Here is a 27,746-nt window from a genome sequence, read left to right on the forward strand (position 1 = left end):
AATGTTTATAAAGAATAAACGTGTAATCACTGTATTGCATATGCTCTTTATTTGCCATAACTTTTATATGATGCGACAGCGTTTGGCTTTGCAGCTTTTGAAAATGTTCGCATTAGCTGCAGGCTCGCTTTCTGTAGATGTAGTACCGTGACGGATGATTAACATCAATGTCGGTCATTGTTCGTCGATAATATCAATAAAATTGCCATTAAACTTATTTCATATCAGATTTCTATTAATTTGTATTCCTTTATTAATAGTAAATGGATTTGAACTACTCAGTACATTTCTACAAATACTTTATCGCAATTTGCGGAGATATGCTGCAGAAAAGCTAAGATTTTCCTAATCTCCACATTTTATTTTATTATATACTTCTTAAAAAATTAATGAGATTTCATATATATTTATATTTCTCTTTTTTTTCTTCACTCTCACTCTCATTTTCCCTCCATTCTTCTATTTTCACGAATAATTATTATATAAATTAAAAATATGAACAAATAAATGTACAATGATTATATGATATTTAGTTTCTCTTGACATCCGACATTATTCTCTGGATATTATTCAAACTGTACACTAATTTTCATTTATCTTAGAAAAAGAGATAAATTTACACAAATGCAGATGTTAGAATTTTAAAGTGTCATTTGAAATAAATTCAATTAAATTTAAAATCGGATTTTTGCACATTGTTCTGATATTTTTGAAAGACTCTATTGGCAAGATGTATTATGAATAAAGGTCGTGTACGATAATTTTATATATTTGTATATTATATATACATGTAAGTGTATGTAAAATATATATTTAACGTATATAAGATATATGCACTGATACGCACATATATTTTTACAGGAAATATATTAGATTATTTTATGTATGTACACTAATACGGGTAAAAGATTGTTATTTTGCATTCGCAAATACATCTGAGCAATGGCATCGTCAAACGGTATAATTACACGAAAGACAGGAGAATCTAAATATCATATACGAGATTACTTATCAAATACGAACTTATTAGCACCAAACACGCGTACTAAGCACACAATAAATTAAAACGATGTATGGAATTTACATAGTACCCTGCCTTTAATTGCGACTTACGTAATCCGTATCTCCCTTTGTCGCAAGACATATTCACGAGAACTGAAGCTCGTCCATGTAATTCTCACAAAATAATCCAAACGTACTTGATGAAAGTGAATATCTTTGAAAACAAACCAATCACAACATGAACTTTTTGTGACATTATTAACAATAATTATTATGTCTAATTTTTGTCAGATTACAGCGAGCTAGCTGTAAAGTGAGAATTTGCTCGATAAATGCACAGTAATATATATTTAAAAAATTTCTTCTTTTTAATCGAGAAAACAAATTTTATATACATAAAGAAATATAAATTCTGGGACGTTACGTACGTTTGCGTCCAAAAGAAATATCCTGCGAAGGAGTCCGAATTTCATTTTTTTGAAACATCAGATTAATTTTTTTCTCAATTCTAATTGTACATTACGCTTAAAAATAATTTCGTGGATTTATATTTACAATAAATTATATATATTACAAAAGTTACTCACACTTGATAAATATTTGCAATTAAGGTTCCAGTCGAATTAAACACATATGTAGAACTTTTGTTTCTAGCTCTCAAAATAAAATCGTGCGGAGGAAGATTCCACACGCATGTACGAAGGACAGGTCCCAAATCGATCGCCGGATAGACAGATAGAGCGCGATCGCGATTAAGTGATGTACATAATTCGCTAATTCCTATAATTTTGCACTTGAGATCACATTTAAGTGAAGAAATAAAATTTATCATTAATATTAACAAATAAGTTTAAATCCGTTCCCGTTACACACGCGGGCGCAAATTATATGCCGCTCAAAATATCCGCTCAGGAATAGATAATTTCGTACGTTCGCTGCACAACGTTAAATACGATGACGATTTATATCAGACGAGCGTATAAATGGTGCCGTTACACCGTTAATGCGTGAAATATCATGCCGCGATAAGAATTAATTACGAGTATGGACAGGCAGAACGAGAAATCGTTTTATAATATCTTGGACGTCCGTATCGATCGAAGATCGTTTGGTAAAAACGTGATTGGATAATAATTGTATATATTAAATTCTTTTTAGCTGGCGTATTATAACTATTGCAACTTGCCCCATTTCCAATTTAGGCGTTTTACTGACAATGAGTGAAAAATCGTAAACATTTCCTATGAAATAAATAATTTGTTATAAAAGTTTTCTGTACTTCAAAGATGCGGACGTCTAGAACGTTAATGTTGCTATGCAAAAAAAATTAATATAACCGGTCGTTAAAGTCGTAGTTTTCTCGGTGTCGGAATGAGGGACTTGATCGTGTTTCCTTCTATCTTGGCGTCATGTTGCTCCGCGTCTTTCAAATCGCACGGTGATTTCGCACAGTCCTTCGGCTTGGCGAGCGAGCCGGATACGCATTCCGACGAGTGTCTCCTCGTGTGCGCGTTGACACGACGTGTCGGAGTATGTTCCTGACGGAGTCTTAGCGTATGAGGTAAACGTTCGATTGGCTTGCGATGGTTCCCGGTAGAGTTAAGTTCGGAGAGTAGTGATGGTCGCTGACGATCCGACGAGTCACTCCAACTGCAATCAAGAAGTTGTCACTGTGAAAAGGTCGCGAAGAAATAGAGAACGTAAGGAAAAGTTATTCGAGTAAAAATTCTAATTCGATTAGTTGAATGAGAGAATTAAAAACTCACCGCACACGGCTATTTATGGCAGCGTGAAACATTACGGATTATAAATCGAGTATTTTATCGCAATGAATTGGGAATGTCATGATATAGTTATCACATTAACGAAAACGGACTATTACAACATGCCGGGAACGTTACTTTTATATTGTGAATGACAAGCAAGAATCTACAATTTACACTGGAATAGTTAGAGTTAGTTTTCTAAATTACTCTTACTACAAAGAATTAGGTTCTTTTCAATCATTAGGCATTTTCAAAAAATACAATTACTGGATTAATTTCTTTCGCAAATAAAGAAAAAACTGATTAGAGGTATGACACAAATCTGAACGTAAAAAGTAATATAAACATGGAAATCGCAACGATACAATTTCGTGGTGTTTACTCAGTCAATCGTTACAAAATATAAAATACAGAGATACACAATAATGTATATACATATAAAGCTAGTACATTTTACAAAATAATCATATTTGTTAAGCCGTTATGATAAAATGTAGCAGCTTAGAATAAATTTATTCATTTTTCTAACAGGATTTGCTTCGATTGATCAGCTGGGAATCGCAAAACAAATGAGGAGTCAGATTGATTCCATGCAAAATGTGAACGCAATCGTTAATAACGTATTGTCATACAAGTGGAACGAAAATAAAAGAGATGCATGAATATGAAGGCGTTAAATGCAGAGAGGAGTACATATCCCAATAGCAAGTCACACAGACTGACGCACTCTACCTTCCCGATCCTGAAGCTGCATCGCGCGGAATCACCCGAGTAAAGGACGCGACCAGAGCAGCATAAAGAATATTATTATTTATGGTGCACATGATAGAAAAAGTATCATATATAAAACGCGATTGTGTCAATGATACAAGCGTAATTCACGTAAGTGTAATTTTCTATGATCAATGACAGTATTAATTGTAAGAATTGTTTATATATGGAGTGATTTTTTAATAAATATTGAAGAAATTAAGAATGTAACAAGAGTTAATAAAAAATTCTCACCTAACGAGAGGCCCCATGACACCATCCTGTGGGAGTGACTGTAGAAGCGAGGGACCCGCCGACACTGGACGTGTCTGCGCAAACAAACCATTTTTTTTAATCGAGAGCGCGACGATAAAATAACGTTAATGAATCACAAGACGCAATCGCAAAATAAAAGCTATTACTATGATCGTAACGAATAAAGATAGAATCAAGACCTTGTAAAGTATAATAAAAGGATTGAAAGACTCGATCGAGTGAGAAAGCGATACCTTCTCCGTTTGCGTAGCGGCGTTACAGGTGTCCGAGGAGGAGACGTTGTTGTTGCGCGTCGGCAAGGTACAGCTTTGAGCGTCGCCGTTCTTAGGACCTTGGAGCTTCGATATCTGGAGCTGAAAATTAATATTCGATTGTCACTTTCGAATAATTTGCTTCGAACAAAAGAGCGTTCTCTAAGAACAATTACCGGTCAGATATCTCCGTCGAGGGACAAGCTTTGCACGGTACAGAGCAGTACGATTAATCGCGAGAGTGAGATTTACCTCGTTATTTACCTCAAGTACTTCGATGGTGCGATCACGCACTTGTATGGTACGATCTCGGTCCTCCACCTGGCCCTGAAGGAACACCACCTGTCTTCTCAGATCCGCCAATTCGTCTGCGATACTACTACCGCCACTGCCCGGTGATGTGCTCACGTCGATTGTGTTACCTCCACCCTCGTTCAGGTTGCAGAAGAGGCCATTCTGCAATAATATCGACAATGTCACTTCTAATTTAACTCAGCCTCAATTGAGCAGGATAAAAAAGAAAGTTTAAGTTATTTTAGATCTGTTTTGTAGATAATTTTGTTTTTTTTGTTTAAATAGAAGGTATAGATACTCACCTTCGGATTATCGAATGGGTTGAGAGTTTCCGTCTAAAAATCAATATCAGATATTAACAGCTAGTAGATTTATCTTTCACGTTAGAGATAATTCTCATAATTCATCACCAGAACCGAGTAAAATTACTGATAATTAAACCTACTTTTTTTAGCAATTATAACTTTCACTTTTCAATACTTCTTTCTTTCGCAGTTGCAACTCTAGTTACTCTATTAATGTATTAATTTTTAATAGTATATCTAATAGTAATTTTTACTCGATTCGACGTAAAAATATATATTAAATATGTAAGTGTGATATATATATAATACATAAATAAATACATATACATGCATGCAAATAAGACGTAAATTAATGATAAATGTGTAAAAAGAAAATCAATGCAACATACCCTCGTCAAATCGTTCTCTCCTGACTTGAGACGCAAAATCAGGAAGGACGATGACAAAAATGAAAAATAAAAAAGGTCGTGTTAATAAAATGGATAAAAACATAAAGGCGCACCGTGTATACAAAAGTAATGGGATGACGCTTGCGGTCGAACAAACCGTGCGTGTAACATAAAACGCATGAGACACATTTACGGGGACGATCGCGAGAGGCGATGCAAGACGTGCAAACTTTCCGATGGGGTGAAATGCAATCGATCCGTACCTCCTGAAGGACCCGCTTGAGCTTCAGGAGCATCGTCTTTATGGAGACGATGTCCTGGAACATGTACTGGTACGTGCCGCGGTCTATCCTGAGGCTGGCCTCGTCTCCGGAATCGACGCACGAGGATGACACCTGCGGAACACACGCATAGCGATAACGGTCAGCAAAACACTCATTTCCGACAAGTCGAGATTGTTTGAACCGAGTGACTTGACTTACGCTTCCCGACGTTCTCATAGGACTAGAAACTTGACGGTTGCGCGTGTTGTCTAACGAACGCGGCGATTCCGTTCCCGATCTGCTACGTAGCAGCCTTGACATCCTGTCACTTCCGATTCTGAAACAAGAACAAAACGAAATCCGTGATACTTTCATGCCGGAAAGTTCATAATCGCCGGAACTCTTCTTGAACCGCAGCTCCAGGGAGCTCTGGAACTTTCGGGGCCAATGTTTCAACAACTGTATCGAAATCTTAAAAATTGGCTGCTTTTTACTGTGGAGACTACTACGTGCGTGTCTAATTAATTTGCTCGTAATTCGCCAATTTCATGTCATTCTCTAAAATAGAATTGCAAAGCGGCGCGACAATCTGACGGAACGACGGATGACAATTAATCATGTCACATCGAGAGGAATAAGTGATATGCAGAAACGAGGCGATTACACGTGCCGTTCATAAATAATAAGTAGCGGGAGCTTTCCGCGAGCGAATGTAAGCCAGCGGGGAAGCCAGCAGGAAGCGGCGTATTCGCGCGCTATCACAATTCTCATCGCAGTCACGCTATCCCAATAATAAAAGAAAAAAGAGAGAAAGAGAGAGAAAAAAAAGGGAAAATTAGCCGTGCGGGCACCTAATCTTCTCCTCCGCTTCCTCATTATCACACATCTCTCCTATAACCCGAAGTAGGAAATATCTGAGGAGAGAGGAGGAGCCGCGGTGGCTCTTCCCGAAGGGAGCGGCAGAGTGTGAGAGGCACTACCTTCCGGAACTATTCTTGGCTCGCGAGGAGGCCGCGGCGACGGTGGCGGTGGAGGAAGCGGTGGTAGCGATGCTTGCCGAGGTGGAAGTGATCTGCTGTTGTTGGTTGCCGTGATTGCCCTGGGTCGACGTCGCCCTGGGTTGCCGCGGCGGCGGCGATCCGTTCGTGGGCGTCGAGCTCTCGGACGAGAGGCCGGAGTCGTCGCGTCCATCCTCGCCGCCGCCGGTACCATTCTCCAGGGTGGTTCTCGCGGGGACGCGGACGCGCGTCGGCAGCCCGGTGATGCGCCTCCGGGCGCCCTTTGCGTTCTCGGTCGAGGAAGAGGCCATTCTCGCTTTCCGGCTCCCTCAACCGGATCGTCGTCGGTTGTCCTCGCCTCCTGGCGCGCGGGTCATCGGCCGCACGTTCAACGCCGAAAACCCTCGTCTTCTCGATGACGTTGGCTCGAGCAGAAGAACGCGGGGGAGGAGGATCCGTCCGGTGGTTTCCTCTCGACTACGCGCCGCGGTTGACCGTGCGTCGTCCACCGTCGTGTCGTCTAAACGTGACAGTCCGCCGGTGAGGAACGAGACAAAGTAAATAGAGGACGGTGCACGGGCATATTTAGCCGGACAAGACGGAATGCGTCGCGGACGACGCGCGCGGCAGGGTGCGAAGAAGCGAGGAACGTTAACGACGAAGGCGGAGGTCGCGGCGGAGTGTATGAGTAATTCGGCAGACACGCCGTCACTTTCCCCCCGGGGATTACGCGCGCGTTTCGCGTTTTCGCAATCCTTTCGCCTAGTTACACGCGAATTTGAGCGCTAATGCGTGGAGGACACACGCCGTTGCCGTTTACAAGCGAGGTTGCAAACGAGATGACGAAACGTTAAAACGGGAACCCCCGCGGACTCTACGGACGGACTGGGACATGGCGCGGGAGGACGAAAAGCGGGGAAAAAAGATAGAAATCCGACCGAAACGCAATCGACGCAGGATCGATCGAGATCGCCACTCAGATAGCGGTAACGCAGTATTTCGCGGGTTGACTAACGAGCGCGTTTCCTTTTTCTTCTTCCTCTCGACAAGGCGAGTTATTTGCGCCGCGTAGATTATCGAGCGCGGTCGTTAATAATTCGCGCCGGCGAATTACACCGCCGTTTAATTAGTTTCTCGAAAACGGGGATAATTCGCTTATGCATTATTTTGCGTTCGCCGCCTCGTTTCCTCCCATTCCGATTTATCAACGTGACTCGTCAGCGAGTCTTCTCATTCTTCTCCCCTACCCCGTTTCTCTCTCTTTTCATTTTTATGACAGTCTCAGACCCGGAAGGAGCGTTGAGTCATCCTCAGTCGGGTGAAAGTTATCCTACCGAAATCTCGCCAAGGCGTAGCGCGCCCGCAATTTTTTCCTGCCGGAACGCGCGCGTTTCAACGAACCGAGCGATCGCCCGGGTGCACTGTCTTATTTCAACGAGAAAGTCTTTTATTACGAGAGAGACATCGGAACGAGGTACGCGCCTTCGATCACGAATTCACCGATCAATTGATTATTTAAATCCGGCGGAGGAAAAGCGGGCAGTCCTGTCGCGAGCTCCGAATCAGTCGAAGCTTCCCGACCGCGGCGCAATTTTGACATCCCCGCGTCGCGCGGGCGAGTTTCCGATTATTAATCGATTTACACCACGGGGGAGACTCGGAGAGCGTACTCGGTTTATATATTTTACGTGACTATTAATAAACGGCGAATCTTAACGCCACAGCTAAATATACGACCACGGCCTCGTCGCGTACGACGACGTGCCGTATCACCGCCACTATCTTGGAGGATTGGACTGGGAAGATTCACGCGACAGTGACAAATGGGGAAGAGAGAGAGAGAGAGAGAGAGAGAGAGAGAGAGAGAGAGAGAGAGAGAGAGAAAGAGAACCAAGATAAGGGCCAAGAACGCGAGTCGTGAACAAAGAAGGAGGAGGAGGAGGAGGAGCAGAGTCCCCGTGAGCTTCACCTTTACCACCTGGACTCGACCGAACTCAACGTCACGCTACGTCCCCTCGCGTAATTTCCCCAGCGGCAGGCCGGGGATCAAGGATTCGCGCTTCCCGGTGCGGAAACTGCTGGTCGGTGCCTACCGCGAGCAATTATCCCACGATTCACGTACACTCCCACACGCGCAGCGCGTCGAGAAGATTCTTTTTTTTTTTCCGGAACGATCACTTCGCGATCACCTAGGAGACCCTAGGCTTGCCGCCGGGCGTCGCATCTAGGAGCCTCGACGTCCTCGAGGAGAAGGAAAGTCCCCGGAAGGACTCGACAGTCTCGACACCGTTCCGGAAGACGTCGGGGCCGCGACGCCACGCCGGAGTGACCCACGGTGGTCGCGCACCGGCAGGTAGGCACGGAATCAGGATCACGAGAAGGATACCCTCCGCGAGGGGGATACACACTGCGCGGGAACGCGTGCGCACCTCGCACTACGGCGACGAGCCGCGGTTCGATATCGTCGCGGTGGACGACGAGAGAAGAGAGGAGAAAGAGAAGTCGGAGAGAGGTAGGTGGGTAGGTAGGGAAGAACGGTAGGGGGAACAGCTGCAGACAGCAGGGAGGAGGAGAAGAATGAGGAGGAGGAGGCGAACGCAAGGACGGTGGGGGTGATAATGCAAAAAGCTGCGGGAACTATTATGCGATACTCCGGAGTCAACGATACCGATCTTCCACAGCGGGGAAGATCACCTCGATCTCCAAACTCCTGATCGGGAGCGTTATCTGACCTCTTTTCGCTTATTCCTGGATGCACCGTTTTTGCACTTTATTAATATTATTCTTTCGTTTTCTCAATCGGGATCGCGAGGCTAATGATCTTTACTCGTTACAAATAGACCGGCTGCAAGAACCAGCATAGAAACGTAACGCGATATAATGGGGTGAAGTAATTATCGAATTCACGCTATTCCCATCCACTTGAATTAGGCGCAACGCAATGAATTATTCATCAGCTGTCAATCCTAATTGGGCAGCTGCGCGATCTGCTAAAGTTAATGTATTAGCTGGGTCAACGACTAGGTTCACTTGACGTAGCAAATAGCTTCCCGAAATGCATAGAGAATTGATTTCTAAATCGATATTGCCTGACCAGCACAGCTCGATCCGTATCTTCTGATTTATATATAAGAAGATGCGATACGATTTGGTCAAGCAATATTTTATATACGAATCTTATCCAATTTCTTATGACAAATCAATTTTGTGACCCAAGTGCCTGGTTATCGATTAAACGCGATATCGAGGAAATCATAAACAGTCAACGAGAGGATCTGTTTCTAAATTGTCATGATATTTCCGCCCGGTTTAGACCCCGGTATCGTTTCAATGTTCCAGAAGGTCCTCTCTTCTTATTTTTCTTTTTTTGTCGAGAAAGCAATTTTATGGATCAGCCCGACAATAAGGATTCGCTCGCATCTCTGGCAAGGTAAACGATCAATACTCCCCCTTCAGCTGGCCGGCCCTTGGCCCTTAAAGCCACGGCTTACAGCCGTCGCGTCGTCTCCCCCGTGCTCGCCGCCCCTCTCGACGAGAGAGTTTTCCGCCAACTTGGCTACCAGCGCGGCGCAAATCCGGAGATTTATGGAGGCTCCGCCGGGAAGATTTTCCATTCCTCCCGACGCGGTAGCCACCGCCGTCGCCGGCGCACACTTCTTGCTCGTCCTCTCGCGAGTGCAGTCTACCGGAATCCCGCACCCTCGGGGAATTCCTCTTTCCCTTTCGCCGAGCACTCACCGAGTGTTTCGCAGTCCGCTCGCGTCCCGTGATAAACGACCCGGGACTGAAGCAGGGACCAATCTTGGAATGCTCCGGTGCTACTGTCCGTGTTTTTTTTTTGTCACGCGTCTACTGCTAACCGTTAATTAACTGATTCATTTTAAAAGCGACGGACACGTTTCCTCGCACTTTCATTTGCTTTCATTTGCGTGAGGCAGCTTTACGGTATGCAAATACGCTCAGGTGACACGCTCAGGGATCATTGGCGACATTAGCCACTGCCGTCGACCGCCGCTAGTTATCGTAGTAGCGGAGCTTCGATAAATAGACCGAAAGAGTTCACCGTTACACAGTAAACCGGCGCGAGGAAGCTCCGTAGTTTTACATCGCGCAAGTTGTTTCCGCTACGGCGAGCGCGACTTATATCCGAGAAGGCAACACCTTTGGAAAGGAAAATTGCCGCGAACGGTCGCCTGTTTCTCCTCGAAAAAGAATTATATCGTTATCGTACGCGACGTTTCAAGGAAGAAGATCGAGAAAGTAAATCGGACTATCGCGAGGAGAAGCCTATCAAAATTATCTTCTCCTTAACTTCTTTCCGTAGAGCGTAAACGCCCGGAGTCGTGCGAACTCTGATCGATCTACCTGCGCGCTTTTTGCGGTCGCGAACCGATCGATACTGTCGTCGCGGATCTAAAATTCCGCGTCACGGCACAGAGGAAAGACCTGCGCGAGTGACGGAAGGAGGAGCAGAAAAATAACCTGCGGCTCGCGGCTAACTAGTGACGCTCTGATTAACTATGAAATCGCATCGTTTGGCACCGACCGATGCGTCTCCAACTGATGCCGCGCGATCGGCTTCCGGCCACCTTCGATTCCTCGCCGTCGAACGTAGCAAAACCGAAAAACGGCACCACCAATCCATCCCCCTCCAACAAGCTCTGTTATTCGGCGACAACGAGTCTCGTGTTACATCACGCGATCGTTCTATGCGGGTACAAGTCCGTCACACACGCGGCCGCGTGAAAAACCGGTTTACATGGTCGAGCAAATTAAACCGCAGCTTCTTTTATTTTTTTTTTCTTTCCTTTTTTTTTACACAACGGCCAAGGTCGCAGCTCGCGCGCGGGCGAACCGCCTCCTCTCGCTGATCGGCGATCAACAACCCCCGACTGACCCAAATCCCAATCACCTGTAGTTACGGAGTAGTATCTCCGGACACGCCTGGAAGCCTCGCTAAATCTCGTACATCGCGATGGAGGTGAAATGAGAGAAAGAAAAAAAAAAAAAAGAGAAAACAAGTAGTTCACGAGAGGAAGTGTGCTTTAATTAATGCAATGCAGGAGATCGATATATATGCTTACAATGATATTCGCATACGGGGAAGACAAAAATACGATACACAGTCATGCGTATTAGCGTCTCCTGGAACTGCTCGGCATTTTATACACCGCGCACGTTCTTTTCTCTCTCACTCTCTATCTCTCTCTCTCTCTCTCTTGCGTCGCCCATTCTTACAAATTACGGATACACTTGAGTATACGCTTGTGTGCGGATATAAATACTCGGACCGTGAAAACGTAGCTTGACACGACACCGGCCAATCTCGCTAATTCAATTCTACGGAGGACCGATAAGAGTTTGTCGAGGGGAGTAGCTTTCTGGATACATTAGATACTGGATTGCGCCGTCGTCGGGCAACGCTATTGATCTTTGTTTTTGCCACAACGGGAAACTATCGGGAAGTACAAGAGTTGTAAGAGAAGGCTGAAACTAAGGAGGATAGAGGGCAAACGCGCGAGAGAGGAACGCAGGAAGAGGCGGGAGGAATGGAAGCGGCTTCGACGAGCTGCCGTTCAAACTCCAGAATAGCGGCAATATATGTTTCGCCTAAGTACCATGCTAAGTTTAAGTGTATGTACGTTATGTTAATACATGTCATCATTGCGCGTCGGCAATCGCGATTCTCCGCGTATACGGTGTGTGTACCACTATCTTAAGCAGACGCGTAACGTCGCTTTTCCGATGCGTTTCCCCCCGGGACTCTCGTCGAAATAAAATAAAAGCTAAGTAAACGTCATTTTTCTTCCCCGTTCTGCAGTTCAGTCAACTTAAATAGAGCGCCTACGTTGAGACAAGTGTCCATATACACGTCTGTCGGCCTGTCTCACTTTTGGAAAGGAATCCGCTTAGAAAGAAGGATCAAGATCACGATCACATGATCGTATTTCGCTCACATTAGAAATCGGGGATGTGAGACGGCGGTATCTCCGCGTACGCGACAGGAAAGGAAGATTTCGTGGACGCGGTTTTGGAGGATGAACTGCGAAGAGAACACGCACCAGAATCGAAAGATTGAAGCGGTTTAAGGTCGCAGGCGAGCGTGAAAATTAATCGCTCCGAATTATTTGACTGATTAAACTAACGGAATGCAACGTTATCACACGTATGGTTAAGCATGTAGGTAACGGCATTAAAATTGCATTGTTCTCTCCTTCATAAAGTTCGAAGTAGGTAGAGGTAGAAGGGGGAGGGGGGAAAGGGTAACATCGATTATACTCGTTCATCGACTCTCTTCTACGAGCCTATGCGTTTACACCTAACAAGCTCTCTATAATGCCACGTGTATACGATTAATTAATTATTTGTTAGCGGGTGTTAAAGCGATTACCCCTTGCGCCACGTATATGTAATACGTATTAAGTAGTATTAATGATTACCGTTTAAAAACGCGGACCGTTGGGGCGACTAGGATGAGGACTAGAATGCAACTACTTGGAACTGGCTCGCTGAATCGCGAGAGGACGACAATTTTGGAAGGACTCGGCCATCGTTATTGGAAAAATACGAAATTAGAAAAATAATCTCTATCACCCAGCGCCACCAGACGCGCTCGCTCAGTACGCCGGATACGCCGCTAAGAGTTCGCGCGAACGAAGGATCGCTTTAGTTCGCTCAATCAAGCGAGTCTTCGCGACATTGTAACCAGGGCGCAGCGAGACGACTTGTAAACGGCGAACACGGTTTACACGTGTCGGCGGGTCACTCTCTCTGTTCGGCACACTACTACGCTTCAACTACTTCACGACTATACTTGAAAGGATCGGCAATCTTTGCGATTATAATAAGAATACGTATGTAATTGTGTAATCTCGGAGAAGTTACCTTGCATTGTGATATCACCTCATATTTCCGTCAAAAAGCAGGAAATTGAACAGGAGTTGAATTAATCAATTAATCTGCGGGAGGGGAAGGGGGATCTCTGAGGTAGCATCTTTCCTATCTACATCCGGTTTAAGAAATTAGGCGTGAAGGGATGGTGATTGCGGATTGATTATTAGTTGTATACATATATATGTATTAATATTTTTTCGGGATATATAAATAAATGCCTCTCTCTCGAAAATAAGAAAGATATGTAACACAGTACAAGTTTCGTAATGAACAATAATAGTTTGTTAAAAGATTAGAAAAATTCATATACAAATGTTAACGCTACTGTAAAAAAATTTCATTAGGCTGGAGGACTGCGCGCGTGAGACAATGTTCTTTCATTACTCGTCGAAAATTAAAAAAAAAAAAAAAGATTAACTCATCGAGCTATTCTAATTATGGAAACTTAGAAACGCTCTTCATAATAAAAGCAATTTTTCACGACATGCCATCCCTTTTCTTTCATTTATCCTAAGCAAAGTCACAGATCATAATCATAGTCCACCGCCAGCTGGATTTGCCAGTTGCAACATCGTATACATTATTATCGCTCGAATTCTTTCAATCACCGACTTCTCTCTCTCTCTCTCTCTCTCTCTCTCTCTCTCTCTCTCTCTCTCTCTCTCTCTCATTCTTGACAATGCTTTAACTCGTGAGTGGTTTGCGTGTAGCAAATAAAAGATCTTTATCTTGATGAAATAATCTCGAGAGAAATTTCTTGCAACGAGCTCACTTTAACGCGTTTCTTTTCTATTCGTCTTTCTTTTTAATAAGATCCGCCCACTCACGCGTTAAGCCTGCGTCCGTGCGTTATGTTATTACTGTGTCTCGGTAATCGGCTGCGTGCGGTTATCAGTTTTGCCTAGTCGACATTCAAGGGAGGAGAACCGGCGGACCCCGCCCGCTAGTTGGGGTACGTCAGCTGGTAGTAGTCTCCACCCGCGGAGTCCTCATCGGGGATTTGCAATTGCTTCACCCGTTTTATTAGCGCGCTAGAACACAGAATACTGTCGCTGAATTGTGGCGTCTCCTGTAGCGAATGTGTGCGGGCACGTTTATTTTTATTAATTTTGTACAAGCAAGAGGGTGAAAGGCCACGCGGCGTGTACGTGTATCTCGTACAGCCTCGTAAGGAAGAATAAAACACGGTCGTACACGCGAGAGTCCAGCTGTTACACATTGCTGAGAATTCGTGACATTTTCATAAAGAGAAAAATCAGTTAATTGACAGATTAATCTCCTCATACGAAAACATAATTCATTGTCAGCAACTGAAACATTGTACTCTCGTAAGCGATCGTTTCTCCCCCACGGATCTACGTATATTCAATACAATTTACAAAAGGAAATATTTAGTTTAATGTCCATACCGCACACATTGAGTCCTGGTGATCGTTGTCACCGTTAATGACGAGCAGAACGAAAACGGTCTGACGAAACGGACGAGTACGTGATGCCGCGTCTGGACGAAAGCTTCTAGGGTGTCGATTAAGAGCAGACGAGGTCGAGGATGGGACGTCAACACGGGAATTTTAGGGAGAACGACTCTAACATGTAACATCTTTCACAATGTGTACACTTCTTTTCGTAGAAAGCTATCGAGTAAAAAAGAGCCAGCGACGTGAAAGAGAGTAGGCTGTTATGCGCGTGTGGCCATGACGTGCTCAAAACTTACGCGAAACTTGCGGTAGCGCGGTATCGTTATTGCGTTGTGATCCGAAATGCTGCTTCTAAAATACTTCATGCTCCCGTTTCAGAAATACAGATTGCTCCTCTCAATTAAAAGATAGAGAAGACGGAGCTTTACGTGTGCAATTTCACCGCGCGATGTGCTTAGTGATTTCTTCATTGTAATTTAAAATTATTTCAGGATGCAGACTAAAATTGTAAAATCGCATATATATCGTATCTACAATATGGTGCGTATAGGATAAGAAATAAAATTCTAAAGGATTATCGTATATGACACTTCCTCTCTAAGACTTGTTAAATTATTATTTAACTTAACGTGCGCAAAAATAATCACATTGTAAAGAAACAAATTCAAAATGTATTGCACACAGTGTGTATACAAAAAAATTGAAACATCACGGATATAGAATTACCCAAAAAATATCATCAAATTTTTCAAAAAGTATTGGAAATTCACAAAGTACAAAAGATATAAAAAGTACAAAAATATGCGAATTTTCCCTGAGATAAAACGTCGGCATTTGATAAAAAAAAATATATATATATTCTCACCTACACACATCAATTTCTCATAATATGTAGCATTTTAATATTTAACATTTAACTTTTGCGAAATATTTTTGCACGGTATACAAAAAGTTTGAAAGATCATACTAATTGAAGTTCAAGAATGACTTATAACTACGGTGGACACAGACAGCGGATATACATTAATTTAACGGTTGGATGACACGTTCTTTGTCTCCCTCCTTTGCATTCTTTATCGACTAACTATATTACGACTAGATACTCCTCTAATCTTCTCACGCAGTTTATCTCTAATTAAAGACTTACTACAGTTTTTGCACTGTATTACAGTCTTTATTTGAGATCTCTTCTATAAACGCGTCGAGATTAACCAAAAGTGTTAATCAAATTTCCATTATAATCGATATTACGTGAATAGAAGAACAAAAATGATTGATGCAAGCATTTACTAATGTACAAATTCGTTCAAAACACAAAAAAGGATAGAACGATTATGCAATTAGAATATCTAACAATAAGAAGCGATACAAAAAACTGAAAACCATTACAAAAACGAAAATAAAATAATAAATAATTCTTTACTGAATTTTATCTATATGAGCAACACCGACGAGGAAGCAGTATTACGTATTATCTCGCCCCGCTCGGAGGGGAGAAACATTTTTGCATAATCTACATATCATTTGCAAGTACGTTACGCGTTGTAAATCTAATCGCGGCAACGTTTCGTTAATCATATCCGAAGAAGTATCATGCATCATGAAGCTTTACGTTTTGACGGTAACGCAAGCATGAAGAATAGTGAAAAATTGCGAATACACACCCAGTTTCGGTGGCGGCTTGATTGTTATTGTTACCCGTCGCGCTGTTGACGGAATTGTTGTTGGCGGAATTGGAATTTGCATCCTCCATATGCGCGGTGTTTAGTAACGAACTCCACTGCCTCATCACCTCCTCGCCCTGAGCTTCCAGCTCGGAAATTATAGTTGCGTCATCCAGCTCGTGCAATGCGGGATTAGAATTTAATCTGATAGAGAAAGAGAGACGATGATAATTTAATTCGACGAAAAAAAGGCAATACGTTTTCTATATTCGAGCTAATCTATAAGCAGATATCTTGCTTATCAGAAATAATATCGTTTAATGCTAACCGCTGTTGTTCCTCGTAGGAGCTGGCATCGCTGCCGTCGTAATCTAACATTAAATCATCCGAGGCGATGGACTCGCAGGGCGATAGAGTGTCTACGCTTCCCGTTCGATGCAAACGCTGTCCATGACGAGGACTGTTAACTACGCCTTTAATGTGTGCACTGTCTGTAATAAAAATCACACATATTGTCAGCAACAAAATGTATATCACAATAAAAAAATATTTAACTGTTTAAAAAAAAAGTTTTTAATTTATCTAGTAAAGAATTATTAACTTTTAATAAGATTTTATTAACTTTGAGCAGGTATAATATTTGAGGGAAATAAGAACCTCAAGAATAGCAAATTCGTACTTACTTGTCTTAGAATTCGTCTCAATCAGAGTGTGGCTATTCTCGGTAATTATTTGACCACTCATAGCGGACTGCGTTTCGATTTTCGCCCTCGGATTATTGTCATCAAACATCAGTCCGGGCTGATCCGCGATCTCATCGTCGAAGAACTCTCTACCTTCGGACAAGCTGAGCGAATTGGAGGCGTTCGTCGGCGTGCCCGGACCGTCGTCCTCGAGGGTGTTGTCTGAACGCTCGTGCGCGTGTTCCTCGTCCCTCTTAGAGGGCTTTCCATCCGACTGAGTGATGCTGGCGGTGGGACTGTCGAATAGGCTATCGACCGGTGAAGTCTCGTCATCTATCAATGTAGTCGTAGTAGCGGCGGCGGCGGCGAATGCCGGATCCTCGATGGTGAGCAACACTGAGCGCAGAGCATTCTTTGATGTTGTGCCGTTTTTCACAGCGGCATTGATCGCCTGCGCGTGCTGAGCGACGATGGAACGCTGGTACTCGTCGCTGGAGCTCAACGAGTACTCGTCCGCCATAGCTTCGCCGTGACCGTACTCGGCATCGTCCGAGCTGAGTGGACTAAAATCTGATTTCATGGACGGGACTTTCTCCGTGCGCGATCGATCCTTGTAGACCTTCTCCTCGCTAAGACAACCCTCGTCGTAGCCCTCCGAGGACGTGGTGGACATCGACGCAGTTGAGTCGGTGTACCTGTTATCCTTGTTGACGATTCGCTGATATTGCGTGGCCCGTTCTCGCACGAATCCGGTGTTCAAATTAGTCGCAGCGGTCGCGAAAGATTTTGGCAACGGAATCACTGAGATCTCCGTCACCGTGCTGTCGTCGTCACGGACGTCTCTCACGTCGAAACTCTTGCCGGTCACTACCATGCGCAGATTTCTCGGTCTACCGATACCACGTCTTCTCATAGAACCGTCATCCATGTAATCCATCGATCTGAACCTATCGTTGTCCTCCGGTCCAGTCGGCTGGCTACTGACACCCGAATCCTCGGTTACCGAACCTTCCTTGGAACTGGACGAGCCCTTCGACGTCGACGTAGATATCTTTCTGCTCTGATTCGCTGCAGTCTTGGCGATCTTAGGGTTAGAATCGTTCACCCGCACGGCGTATTGCGGCAACGGTAGATGACTGGTGTGCAGCGTGTACCTAGTGACGGGCTCTGGAATGCTTGAAACTCGCCTGTTCGCGTCTGAGTGTTGGACCGTTGGATTGCCTCCGTAAGCCGCGTTATTCGATTGCAACAGGCGAGGCTTCGCTGGCGGTGTCGTGCCGCACAAGTGTTGCGGCACGTGCGCAACGACCCTGTTCGGCTGTTGCTGCGGATATTGCTGTTGCTGCTTGACAAAATAGTTCTCCATTTGCTGTTGCTGTTGCTGCTGCTGTTGCGGATATTGCTGTAGCTTCTCCTGATTGTAGTGACTGATGTTGTGGCTGCTGCAGATGTCGCCGACCTTGTTTGTGAATCTCGCTTGCGGCTGCCGGTAACCGAAGCGGTTCGTCCTAACCCCGATTCCGCTCGAGTCTTTCTTCGGTGGCGCCAGTCGAGGCGTCGACCGGCCAGACGACGAATTGTGGATCACGTTGTTATCATCGTCCATCATTCGCCTGCGATCCTGTTCCGGACCAGCCGACTTGGATCGTGGATGCAGCAGATTTTTTTCGCTGATCGTGTTGCCGACGCCATAGTTCGCTATCGGCATCGGGATCCCGCTGGCCGGTCGTCGCCGGAACCCGAAGGACATTGCGGTGCCGCGCGTGTGTGACGTACCGCGCCTCGAGGAGCCCTGAAACGATGATTCTTCGTTAGAAAAGCGAGATAGCAGATTCACGTAAAAAAAAGTGATAAGGGACGCAAAGCGCGACAGGCGCGAGAAAGAGACAGAGCGCAACGTATCGTAGAAGATAGGAAGCAAATTACACATATTCGCACACACATTCGCGTCGTTCTTATTAAAGATTTTTTCATCTTCTTTCATGCGATTTATTTATTAAAAATTCAAGAAATTGTTTTTTTTATTATCGATAAAGTTCTTGACGAGTCTTCGATCAGTCTGTCTCTCGATCGCTATCGCGTTTCTAAAGTAGTCACGAACAAAGAGTACTTTGTATCAAGATATAAGACCTAGGATTATCAGCAGCATTGTTCCTAGTCACGCATTAGCTGATTATATCCGCGGAAGAAGATCGATATCCCGACATAATTGAATTTCGACGGCTTGTGAATTTGGCTTTCAACCAATTGTATATAACACATCTTATTGTTAGTTACTTAATCCGAGCACGATTTTAATCCTTTTCCTTGGTTCACATTTCTTCCGAATATTCCAGCGGCATTAGATCAAGCATGCAGCACGTTCGTAGGGTTTCGGAGTCTGTTCGACGAACCTTCCGTCTGATTTCCGACTGCAACAATATCAATCGATATTCGTCTGCAGATTATATAACAGCGCGTTGCCGATAACGCATCCCGCCGCGTACAAGAACAATGTACACGCGTACACCGCATTGTCCATGCCCGAAAACGAACGACGGAGCACACGTCGTCTCTGCGACTCGCGGAAACTGACTTCGAGAGCCACTCCGAGTGCGGCAGCTGCAACCCCGTTTGAACTCCAGAAATAGCGTAACCGCGAGCCGACAAATCTGGGATTGCATTTGCGGACGCGTTTACGAAGCTAGAGGCTCGAAACCTCACGAACCTCGCCGCACTCAACGGGGGACTATCTCGCGACAGTCGCAAATCGAGCCGAGCACTAGAACGTCAGCCGGGATGATTGCGCATGTGATACACCTGCAAGTTGGGATGTAACAAAAAAATGTCGTGCGTAACCGCGTCTGTAAAACAGCACAGAGGCAAAATTCGAATTGAGCCGAGCCTAAGGGACGTGTATTCGAAACTTTTTTCGGATAAATCGGCATCGGGGATTATTTTTAATTTCAGAAGCGAGATGAAATGAGTTTTTATCTATACCGTGTCTACAGCGTCTTCGATAAACGATATTAAAAACTCGCGCTCGAGGGGAGCCCGATAAATGACACTCCGATGACGTTATCGACGACGGTGTCTCATCCTGTAACGCGCCGCACCTTCGAGCAGGTTCTTCTCGCGAAGAGGAGGAACGAAAGGATGAAGGACGAAGTGCCGCCTCGGGCGATCCTTACCGCAGCGCCCGTGCCTTTCTCGTTCTCCAGCGAGTCGTCCTCGCACCTCGTGCTGCCGCACCGGTACTCCATGATGGAGGTGCCTCCTCCGGTGCCAATGTCACACAGCCGGTGTCGCCTGATCGATCTCTCACGAGGGGATTGTCGGCCGCGGTGGCTTCACGTCGCCATGCCCCGAATATATATTTTTAACCGGCGCGGGGGACGACGCGTTCTTGTCGAGAGAGGCGTGCGAGAGGAGGAGGATGGTAGAGAGTTCTCTCTTCGTGATCCGTCACATCGTAAGGTTGGCGTGCGACGGCGAGGGAGCGCACCGATCCGTCGCCCTCCGCCACGACTTCGTCGTGCGAGGCTCGGGCTGCGAAGGAAAGCGAACGCGAGGATCGATCCGGTGGTCTGCGCCGGCGTCGCGACGTCGACGCAGCCAGGGGCTGATTTTGCGGATGCGCCCGGCTTCCATCCGGTATACAGGGTGTTCCCCGAGAAGCGCCCGAGGTGTGCCCGATGCGTCCAACTGGAGATCTTAATCTTGACATCATTCATAGACGAATCAACGAAGGAACGAGTCGTCCAAGTTTCATTGATCAGGCGCACCCTGGACAAGCCAGGCTGAATCCAGGAACGTCTAGAAATGAACCCCCCTCCCCCGCGGATCCTTCCCATCGGGGTTTCGCTGAGGAACGGATCGATTTCACGTCCTCCCGCGAGGAAGAGCGACCGATCGCTCTCTCACTCGGGGTGCACCCTGTATACGGCTTGGATGACTCAACGAGTCCGAGTGCGCGTCGATCGTGGCGCATCGTCATCGAGAGGAGCGATTCCTCGGAATTCGCAGCGCGAGACGATTACGCGAGATCAACGAAGCGAAATTTCCTTCACGCGAACGGCTTTAACGGTGCCATTAGAAAGAACGTCACGCTGAGCTTAGCGCGAATCGCTCTGGATCAAGGTCTAACATTGGTACAAACCAGACGATGACGTAATGCTAATGGATATACATGGAACTCTATAGAAACTAATGTTAGCCTTACAAAGAAATAAAGATCCAATCGGGGAATCGATAACGCTACAACTTTTCCAGCAAGCTCGGATTTTACCTCGTCATTGTCTCTTTTTTTCCAAACTAGATCTTCATAAAATCGATTTCCCACTGATAAGGCGGTCGTTGCGCCTCGCGTCGCGATAACGTCAACGCGAACAAAAGGAAGGAAACCTCGCGGGGAGCAAAAGGCAGGGTAGCTGAAGCGGTCGAAATGAATCGAGCAAAACTTCCTTATCCACGTCGCTCATCGAGGCTCTCGTTCATATCGTGTGCACGCGCGCGTGCAACCGTTTCACTCGAAGGAAAGGAGGCTCCGCTTCCGCTCTTCAGACGTAGACATCTCGGGACGTAGATCTCCGGTCGGGGGGAAAAAAAAAGACGGCAGAGCCTCCGACGACGAGAGAGGAACAATGGAAAGAGATGGCATTCGATCCGGCGTGTGATTTCGCCGTGCGAATCGGCACGATCGTGCGCGCGGGAAGACGAAATAACAATGGGGAGAGAAAAGACGAGAGTTCTCTCCTCGCGGCGATTTCTCCTTCTTCGCACCTGAACCATGCACGCGCCGCTTCTCTCTCCGGGCGTTCTCCAGCCTCCTCGCCGGAACCGGCACGCGTGACGACGAACAATGGAAAGCATATCGCCGTCGCCGTCGGCCGAAACCAGATTGGTCGCGCGAGCGTAAGAATCTCACACACGAGGACGTGCATCGAACGGAACCGCAGCAGCTCGCGAAAACCATCAACCGTTAATGAATAAACATTGATTCATGTACGTTACCGCAAAACTGAATTTCACGCGAGTTAACGGGTTGGGACGGGAAGAGACGTGAATCGAAATTGTCGCGGGCCGATTATTTTTAATGAATTAACTCGAACATTCGAGGGATCCCGTTTTCCATGTACGAGATTTTACATTTACGCCGGGATGCAAGTGCAAGTAGTGCACAGAGCAATCACGGTAATCGCTGTTAGAGTGATTAACCGGCGTTTCGTCACGTCCGTTCGAAGATAATTAATTCGTCGCGACTCGTGCGATTGAGAAAGTTAACTCGAGAGCCGCGAAAGTGGAGATCGGCGCGTAACGTCTGCGGGATACGTGGTGTACCGAGGTATACACGTGTTCGACAGTTCAAGCCTCTCTTATTATTAACGCGGAGGCATTCGAGCGTGCGAGCGATTACGCGGCGCTTATCTGCGCGAATCGTCCATCAGAAGCGCGCGGGCTTTACAATCGCGAAGGAAAGGTCGACAATAATTGAATGTAATATCCGCGCGCTCGAGCGTTTCAATCGTGCCGGAGGCGCGCTCCCGGCCGTGTAAAGATAACGAGGATTATCGTTATTCAACGCGTCGCGTTGCCTTCGACATTCCGCGTTCCACGACGGAACGAAACGTCGTCGTCGTCGTCGTCGTCGTCGAACGCAAAACGCATTCGGTCACGCGTCGCCGACCGCGCCGCGGCATGGTCGTTCCTTTTTTTTTTTTCTTCTTCCTCCTCTATGGAAAGGAACGGAGAGTTTACCATTCGGCAGCGTGCGCGACGTGCGCGAATGATTTATTCGCGGGTCGAAGCGCGATACCGTTGCGGGTGGAGAATCAGTCGTCGTTGCGTTTGAGGAAGGGCATTGAACCTCGACGTGGCCTTCAGCCTAGCCGCCCGCGCGCGATCAGCTGGATTTTCCGCTATCCGAGTAGTGTACACTCGATACTCTCGGCCATAGTGCACACGTACACATTCACACATGTATGCACACGTTTGTACGATTCCCACCGTGGATCGCGGTAAAAACGACGCAATAACGGCAGAGGTAGCTAACAGGGACAACATCGTACGAACAACGATGAACGTGGAACCTTGAAGTTCAACGTCCATCGGCGATACCGTCGATATTACGCTTTTAGACTTTGTAATGGTACGACTTTGATGGTATCAGGCGCGCAGACGTCTATATCAAAAGATTGCAGCTCACCTGTTTCGGGGCCTTGTCCATGATACGGTACGAGGGCGAATTGTGATGACCGGATGCTGCGACGACGGCGCCCGCCTTACGAGACACGCATTGCCCCATATAGATCCGCCAACCTTGTCTCGACACCGAACACTGTTGATGGAAAGTAGATGAGTCAATAGGAGTAAGTACTTGGTAAATGTAACACGTTCGTGTGAGCTTACGCTAATTGCTTATAGTCGTTTAAAAGAGAGCACGCAAAGTTATAGAGAGAGAGAGAGAGAGAGAGAGAGAGAGATCAAGTAAATTAGTATAGGTGAGAGTTTTTACGTTAACGTGCTATTATACGCCCGCATATCGCCGACGACAACACAGCGGAAGGAGTGAGTTGAACTGTAACTGCGTGTAACAGTCCTCATCCCGAGTTGCACACCTGCCATTCACCTTTATTAATATTTGACTTCGCCGGCGACGATGACGACGCGAAGACTCCTCGTCGCTTCGATTCGTAGTCGAGCGAAGCAAAAATCATTAGCACAAGCGAAAAGAAAGTACATAGGTAGCGGAGGGATATGTACAGCTAGGGTACCGAGAAGTAGAAGACGTAACACACCGCCACCGGAGGTATATAGTGTAAGTCCGGGAGAAGTCCCGCGCTGATCGATACGTAAAGCCCATTTCTCGGTCGAAAGGAGAAAATGCGCGATTTAACCGGAGTACGCGAGGCACAATTGTCGTCATCTAACGCGTTACCTTTCGCGTTACCGGACAGGCACCGGTTTTTCAATCTTGCAGGTCACGAACCGAACACTCGCGTCCCCATTAGATGCGCCAGTGTTGCGACGTACGGGATGCCCCCGAAGAGGAGACATTAGAAAACGCGCACGAGAAAAAGAAGACACTCTTCAAGAGGTGTAAAATGCACGAATTTCTCTGTGGCGCTAAAAAAAAGTATTTCTCGTAAAAATATTTAAAAGGAAATTAGTACAGATATGTATTTTTGATATGAAGGAGAGACGTCTGATAAAGCATTCCATCCCTCTAATGGGAAACCGAGAATAGATAAGCGTCCACGTTTCACAAGGGACGTGAATGCTAAATTCGGCAAATAGGACGCGAGTTTTAAAGATCCCCTGGCATTCTCTCGAATGTCGCTCTCCTCGAAAATTCGGCATGGATCGAACGCGGATGGATATTGACCCACGAGCTCGGAACGTGATATAACGATGACTCACTAAATGTTCGTCGATTTCTCGTCAAATGAATATCATGAATACCGTTACGTAAATATTAATAAATATATTAACACATATACTTATACATAAATATGTATATTGTTTAATTTTTATTTGTCCTACGCATTTCTATATTATATAAAAATTTATTCATTATTATGTATTCGAGATGTGTTAAATATATTAAAATATATTTCTAAAAAGTTGAGTTTAGTTTCCTTCGCGCGCGAACGGTTCCTTCAAGTAACAGAGGCACCGAGATTACCGACTCCAAAAAATATCGTAAGGAGCGCCCGGGGAATTTTACTCGAAATGCATCGCATAGATGGTGAAAGGTGACCGGTAAGCGTGTGCTACGATCTCCAAATGTAGGACGATAAATGGCACTGGCCCGATTTATCGTAGAGAGCATTGCGGATTACATTAGCTCGCGTTCCGCGCGCCAACGTCCCCGCGACGTCACCGAAGAAAGAGGGATCATTTTGAAATTCAAACGTTTCTAAGTTGTAGAGATATCAAGAAATCTAACGGTTAAAAAATCGTCAAATAGATATGCAACGACGTCAAAACTGGCGCGAAAAATATGATAAAGACTACTTCGTTTCTATCGAGAGAAAAAAATAGTTGCATAATATCACTATAATGTAATTATTTTTAGTCCCAACATATATTTATAGTTATTCAACAATGTAAATTACAGTTTGCTTCATAATATTGGTTTATTAATATCGGTTCTATTATTCATTCAAAATATGTAATCAAGTGCCTTCACAATTCTAGGATTTTCCAGCAATTTTGTTCAAAATTTCAGCTGTATAATTAGAGAATTTTTTTTAATGCCTATCGTTTTGATCTCAAGGATTTTGTTTTCAGCTTCATTCGGCAAAATATTTGCGAGATTCTCTGCGATGATTCGCGACGATCACGAACTCTTGATTTATCGTGCGGAGTGACGGGCGAGCAATCCCCTGCATCCTCTGCATCGGGCGACCGATGCCTGCACCGCGAATGCATGGAATCTGACCTTTCTTGCGCCGCGTTCAGCTCTCGCGCGAAATCTCCGCTTACCGTTAGCGTTAGCGGGCCTATCGCGGGGCGCACACGGGTGTAGGTAATCCTCCTTGAGCGACGCGATTTTCATTACATTAGCATTACATTGTTCCTCCCCTAGGGAAAAAAAAGGAGTCGCGGCGATATTCAAACGAGACAATCGACGGATCATTGTACTTTGCAGGTCCTGCGCTAATATAAGGATATTACAATTAGGAATTGTAATTTCCTTAAGAGTAAGTCTCCTCAATGAACATTTGAACGTAACGTAATGAATACGAATAAAATGTAAGGCATAAACGTGTCGTTCAAGATACAATAAAACTTATTATTTATCTCTAGCGCTTAGAGAAAACTGAATCTAAATTTTTATTCCTAATATCTGATTCTCCATTGTGCGCAGGGCAGTTGCTGAATCTTTAGCTCGTGATGGCCTTAAAAAAAAATGAGACTCTGGATTTGGGAATCTCTCTATCACATACGAATCTCTCAGGGGCCAAGAATCCTGCCTTTCGTTTCTCCTCGGATCTTCGAATTTTTCAACTTGTTCCGAGTGAAACAAAGTGGGAGAAAAGAACCCGAGAATATGAAATCTAACTTCCCATCGAGATCAAGACTAAAGGAGAAGAAAAGGAAACAAAAGTAGATAGACACACAGAAAAAAAATTATTCTCAAATTGAAACTTATGTATTCAAATTAACGCGATCATTGTTTCGTATATAATATAAGCAACAATATATAATCTTCTTAGAAGAATTTGACAATCTTAAATTTCAAAATCTTATAGTCTTATTTCAATACTATAAGTGTTATTTTAAGAATATAATTGTTTTGATAATTTTGTTCTATGAAAATTATAATTTTTGATTTGAACAAGTAGTACTTTCTATCCAACATTTTTCCCTTTCCATCAAAAAAAATTATTTGAATCATTTTCTTGGTGAAACCATATAAAATGTTAAAATAAATCTTCATTCAAGTAAATCCTTTTGATTTATAACGCAATATAATCTCATTTCAAGTTTTGAAACTAAAGTCAACTATCGTCAAAACAACAATATTATTTTTTTTCTGTCCAGAGAGAAAGATGGTTAGTACACAGTGCATGCACCTCTCCCCTTCCCGCGGGTTAGAAACCGACAATCCCGGCAATGATAATCACACCGTGTCACCGCGTCATTCCTTACTCACAGAAACGAAAATCCCTGCGGTTCTATGCCTGGTCTGCCGTAGAGTAATCTCGAATACACTGGAAAAAAATAAAGTCGTCCACCTTCATGCCGAGGGTCGTAAAACTCGTCGTCTTTTCTCACTTTTCTCTCGCGTATTTTTTTCTCTTTTTTTTTAACGCGCGTTCGTTCGCGCTGGATGCTGGATCCCGGTCGGAAGAAAGCGCGGTTTCGACAAGGGAAAAAAAATAAATGAATATCGCGCCCAAAGGGTAATTTCGCGCGTGCAGTATACTCCGCAAAAAACGCACCACGTAGGCGTTTCATTTTCCAAGTGACAGGACAAACGAGGCGCGAACTTCCGCGTCTTATCTCTCGCTGTCAGTCAACTGTATGCCTTCCGGAGCAACTGTCTCAAAGGTGATCTCGCGGAGCACGTCGTGACGTAACGCGCCGCTGAGCATACGTGTAACGCGCGCGATTTATTTACGCGAAGACGCGCGGATTAATTTACACGGCCGGTCGATCCCGAAAGCTCGCGGACGATGCACGCGAGAATCCCCCACGCACGCACGCACGTAAGGGTCCCCGTTACACACCTCTCCGATTCGTTGTTTTTTTCGTGGGTAAGGTTAAGGAACTTCGCGATGCGGGGTCAATCGAAAGACGTGGAACGACACGAGGGGGTAGGCGATGGTGATGGTGGTAGGGGGAGGAAGGGGGACTCTTACCTCTTCCGCAGCTGAATCTCCCGGGTGAGTCGCGCGGATACGTGGTACACATCGTAGGAACTGAACGCGGGGGAGGAGAGGAGCACCTACGAGCAGCGACGCACAAGCGATCGTGCGTGCATGTCACCGCGATTTGCACAATTCGGACGGACGACGACGGCGACGGCGACGATGACGACGGGCGTCCTCTTTTCCCGGAGTAAAACGCGACTCCTACGAGCTGCTTCCCTCGGGGTACGAGGCGTGCGCGCCACGCTTCTTCGGCTCCCCGTAATGTCAAGCCTCACGATATCACGAATCACGATCCTCGCCGCTCGCGTTGCGGTTCTTCCTCGGGTTCGTTCCTCGCGCGATCACGTACCGAGCGTGTGTGTGCGCGCACGGGATTTGAGAATGAGAAAGCCGAGCCGCGAGAGCCAACTAAGCCGCGCCGCGCCGCACCAC

The 27,746-nt window shown here is 45.4% G+C and overlaps 1 protein-coding gene and 1 long non-coding RNA gene across 5 annotated transcripts; one reads left to right on the top strand and one right to left on the bottom strand.

The window, feature by feature from the left end:
* Nucleotides 1-28: 28 nt before the first annotated feature.
* Nucleotides 29-27,660, bottom strand: LOC105837460. Of its 3 annotated transcripts, XM_036293708.1 has the most exons (14): nucleotides 27,303-27,660; nucleotides 26,594-26,651; nucleotides 23,138-23,269; nucleotides 16,954-18,745; nucleotides 16,599-16,761; nucleotides 16,271-16,474; nucleotides 5,516-5,633; nucleotides 5,297-5,428; nucleotides 4,642-4,674; nucleotides 4,298-4,501; nucleotides 4,028-4,147; nucleotides 3,774-3,847; nucleotides 2,769-2,777; nucleotides 29-2,652 (listed from the first exon to the last, which is right to left on the bottom strand). In XM_036293708.1, exons 3-14 carry the CDS (start codon nucleotides 23,234-23,236, stop codon nucleotides 2,346-2,348), a joined length of 3,255 nt encoding a protein of 1,084 aa, XP_036149601.1. In that variant the 5' UTR covers nucleotides 23,237-23,269; nucleotides 26,594-26,651; nucleotides 27,303-27,660; the 3' UTR covers nucleotides 29-2,345. The 3 variants fall into 3 exon arrangements, with proteins under 3 accessions (XP_036149601.1, XP_036149600.1, XP_036149602.1); XM_036293707.1 differs by lacking the exon at nucleotides 26,594-26,651; XM_036293709.1 differs by lacking the exons at nucleotides 23,138-23,269; nucleotides 26,594-26,651; nucleotides 27,303-27,660 and adding an exon at nucleotides 20,124-20,436.
* On the top strand, nucleotides 23,170-26,067 carry LOC114255371. 2 transcript variants are annotated; one of them, XR_003626657.2, is made up of 2 exons: nucleotides 23,170-23,300; nucleotides 25,805-26,067. It is a non-coding gene; the product is annotated as an uncharacterized LOC114255371 (long non-coding RNA). The 2 variants fall into 2 exon arrangements; XR_004965008.1 differs by having other exon boundaries at nucleotides 23,276-25,637.
* Nucleotides 27,661-27,746: the final 86 nt, after the last annotated feature.

Source organism: Monomorium pharaonis, chromosome 11, assembly GCF_013373865.1.
Source record: "Monomorium pharaonis isolate MP-MQ-018 chromosome 11, ASM1337386v2, whole genome shotgun sequence".
NCBI lineage: Eukaryota > Metazoa > Arthropoda > Insecta > Hymenoptera > Formicidae > Monomorium > Monomorium pharaonis.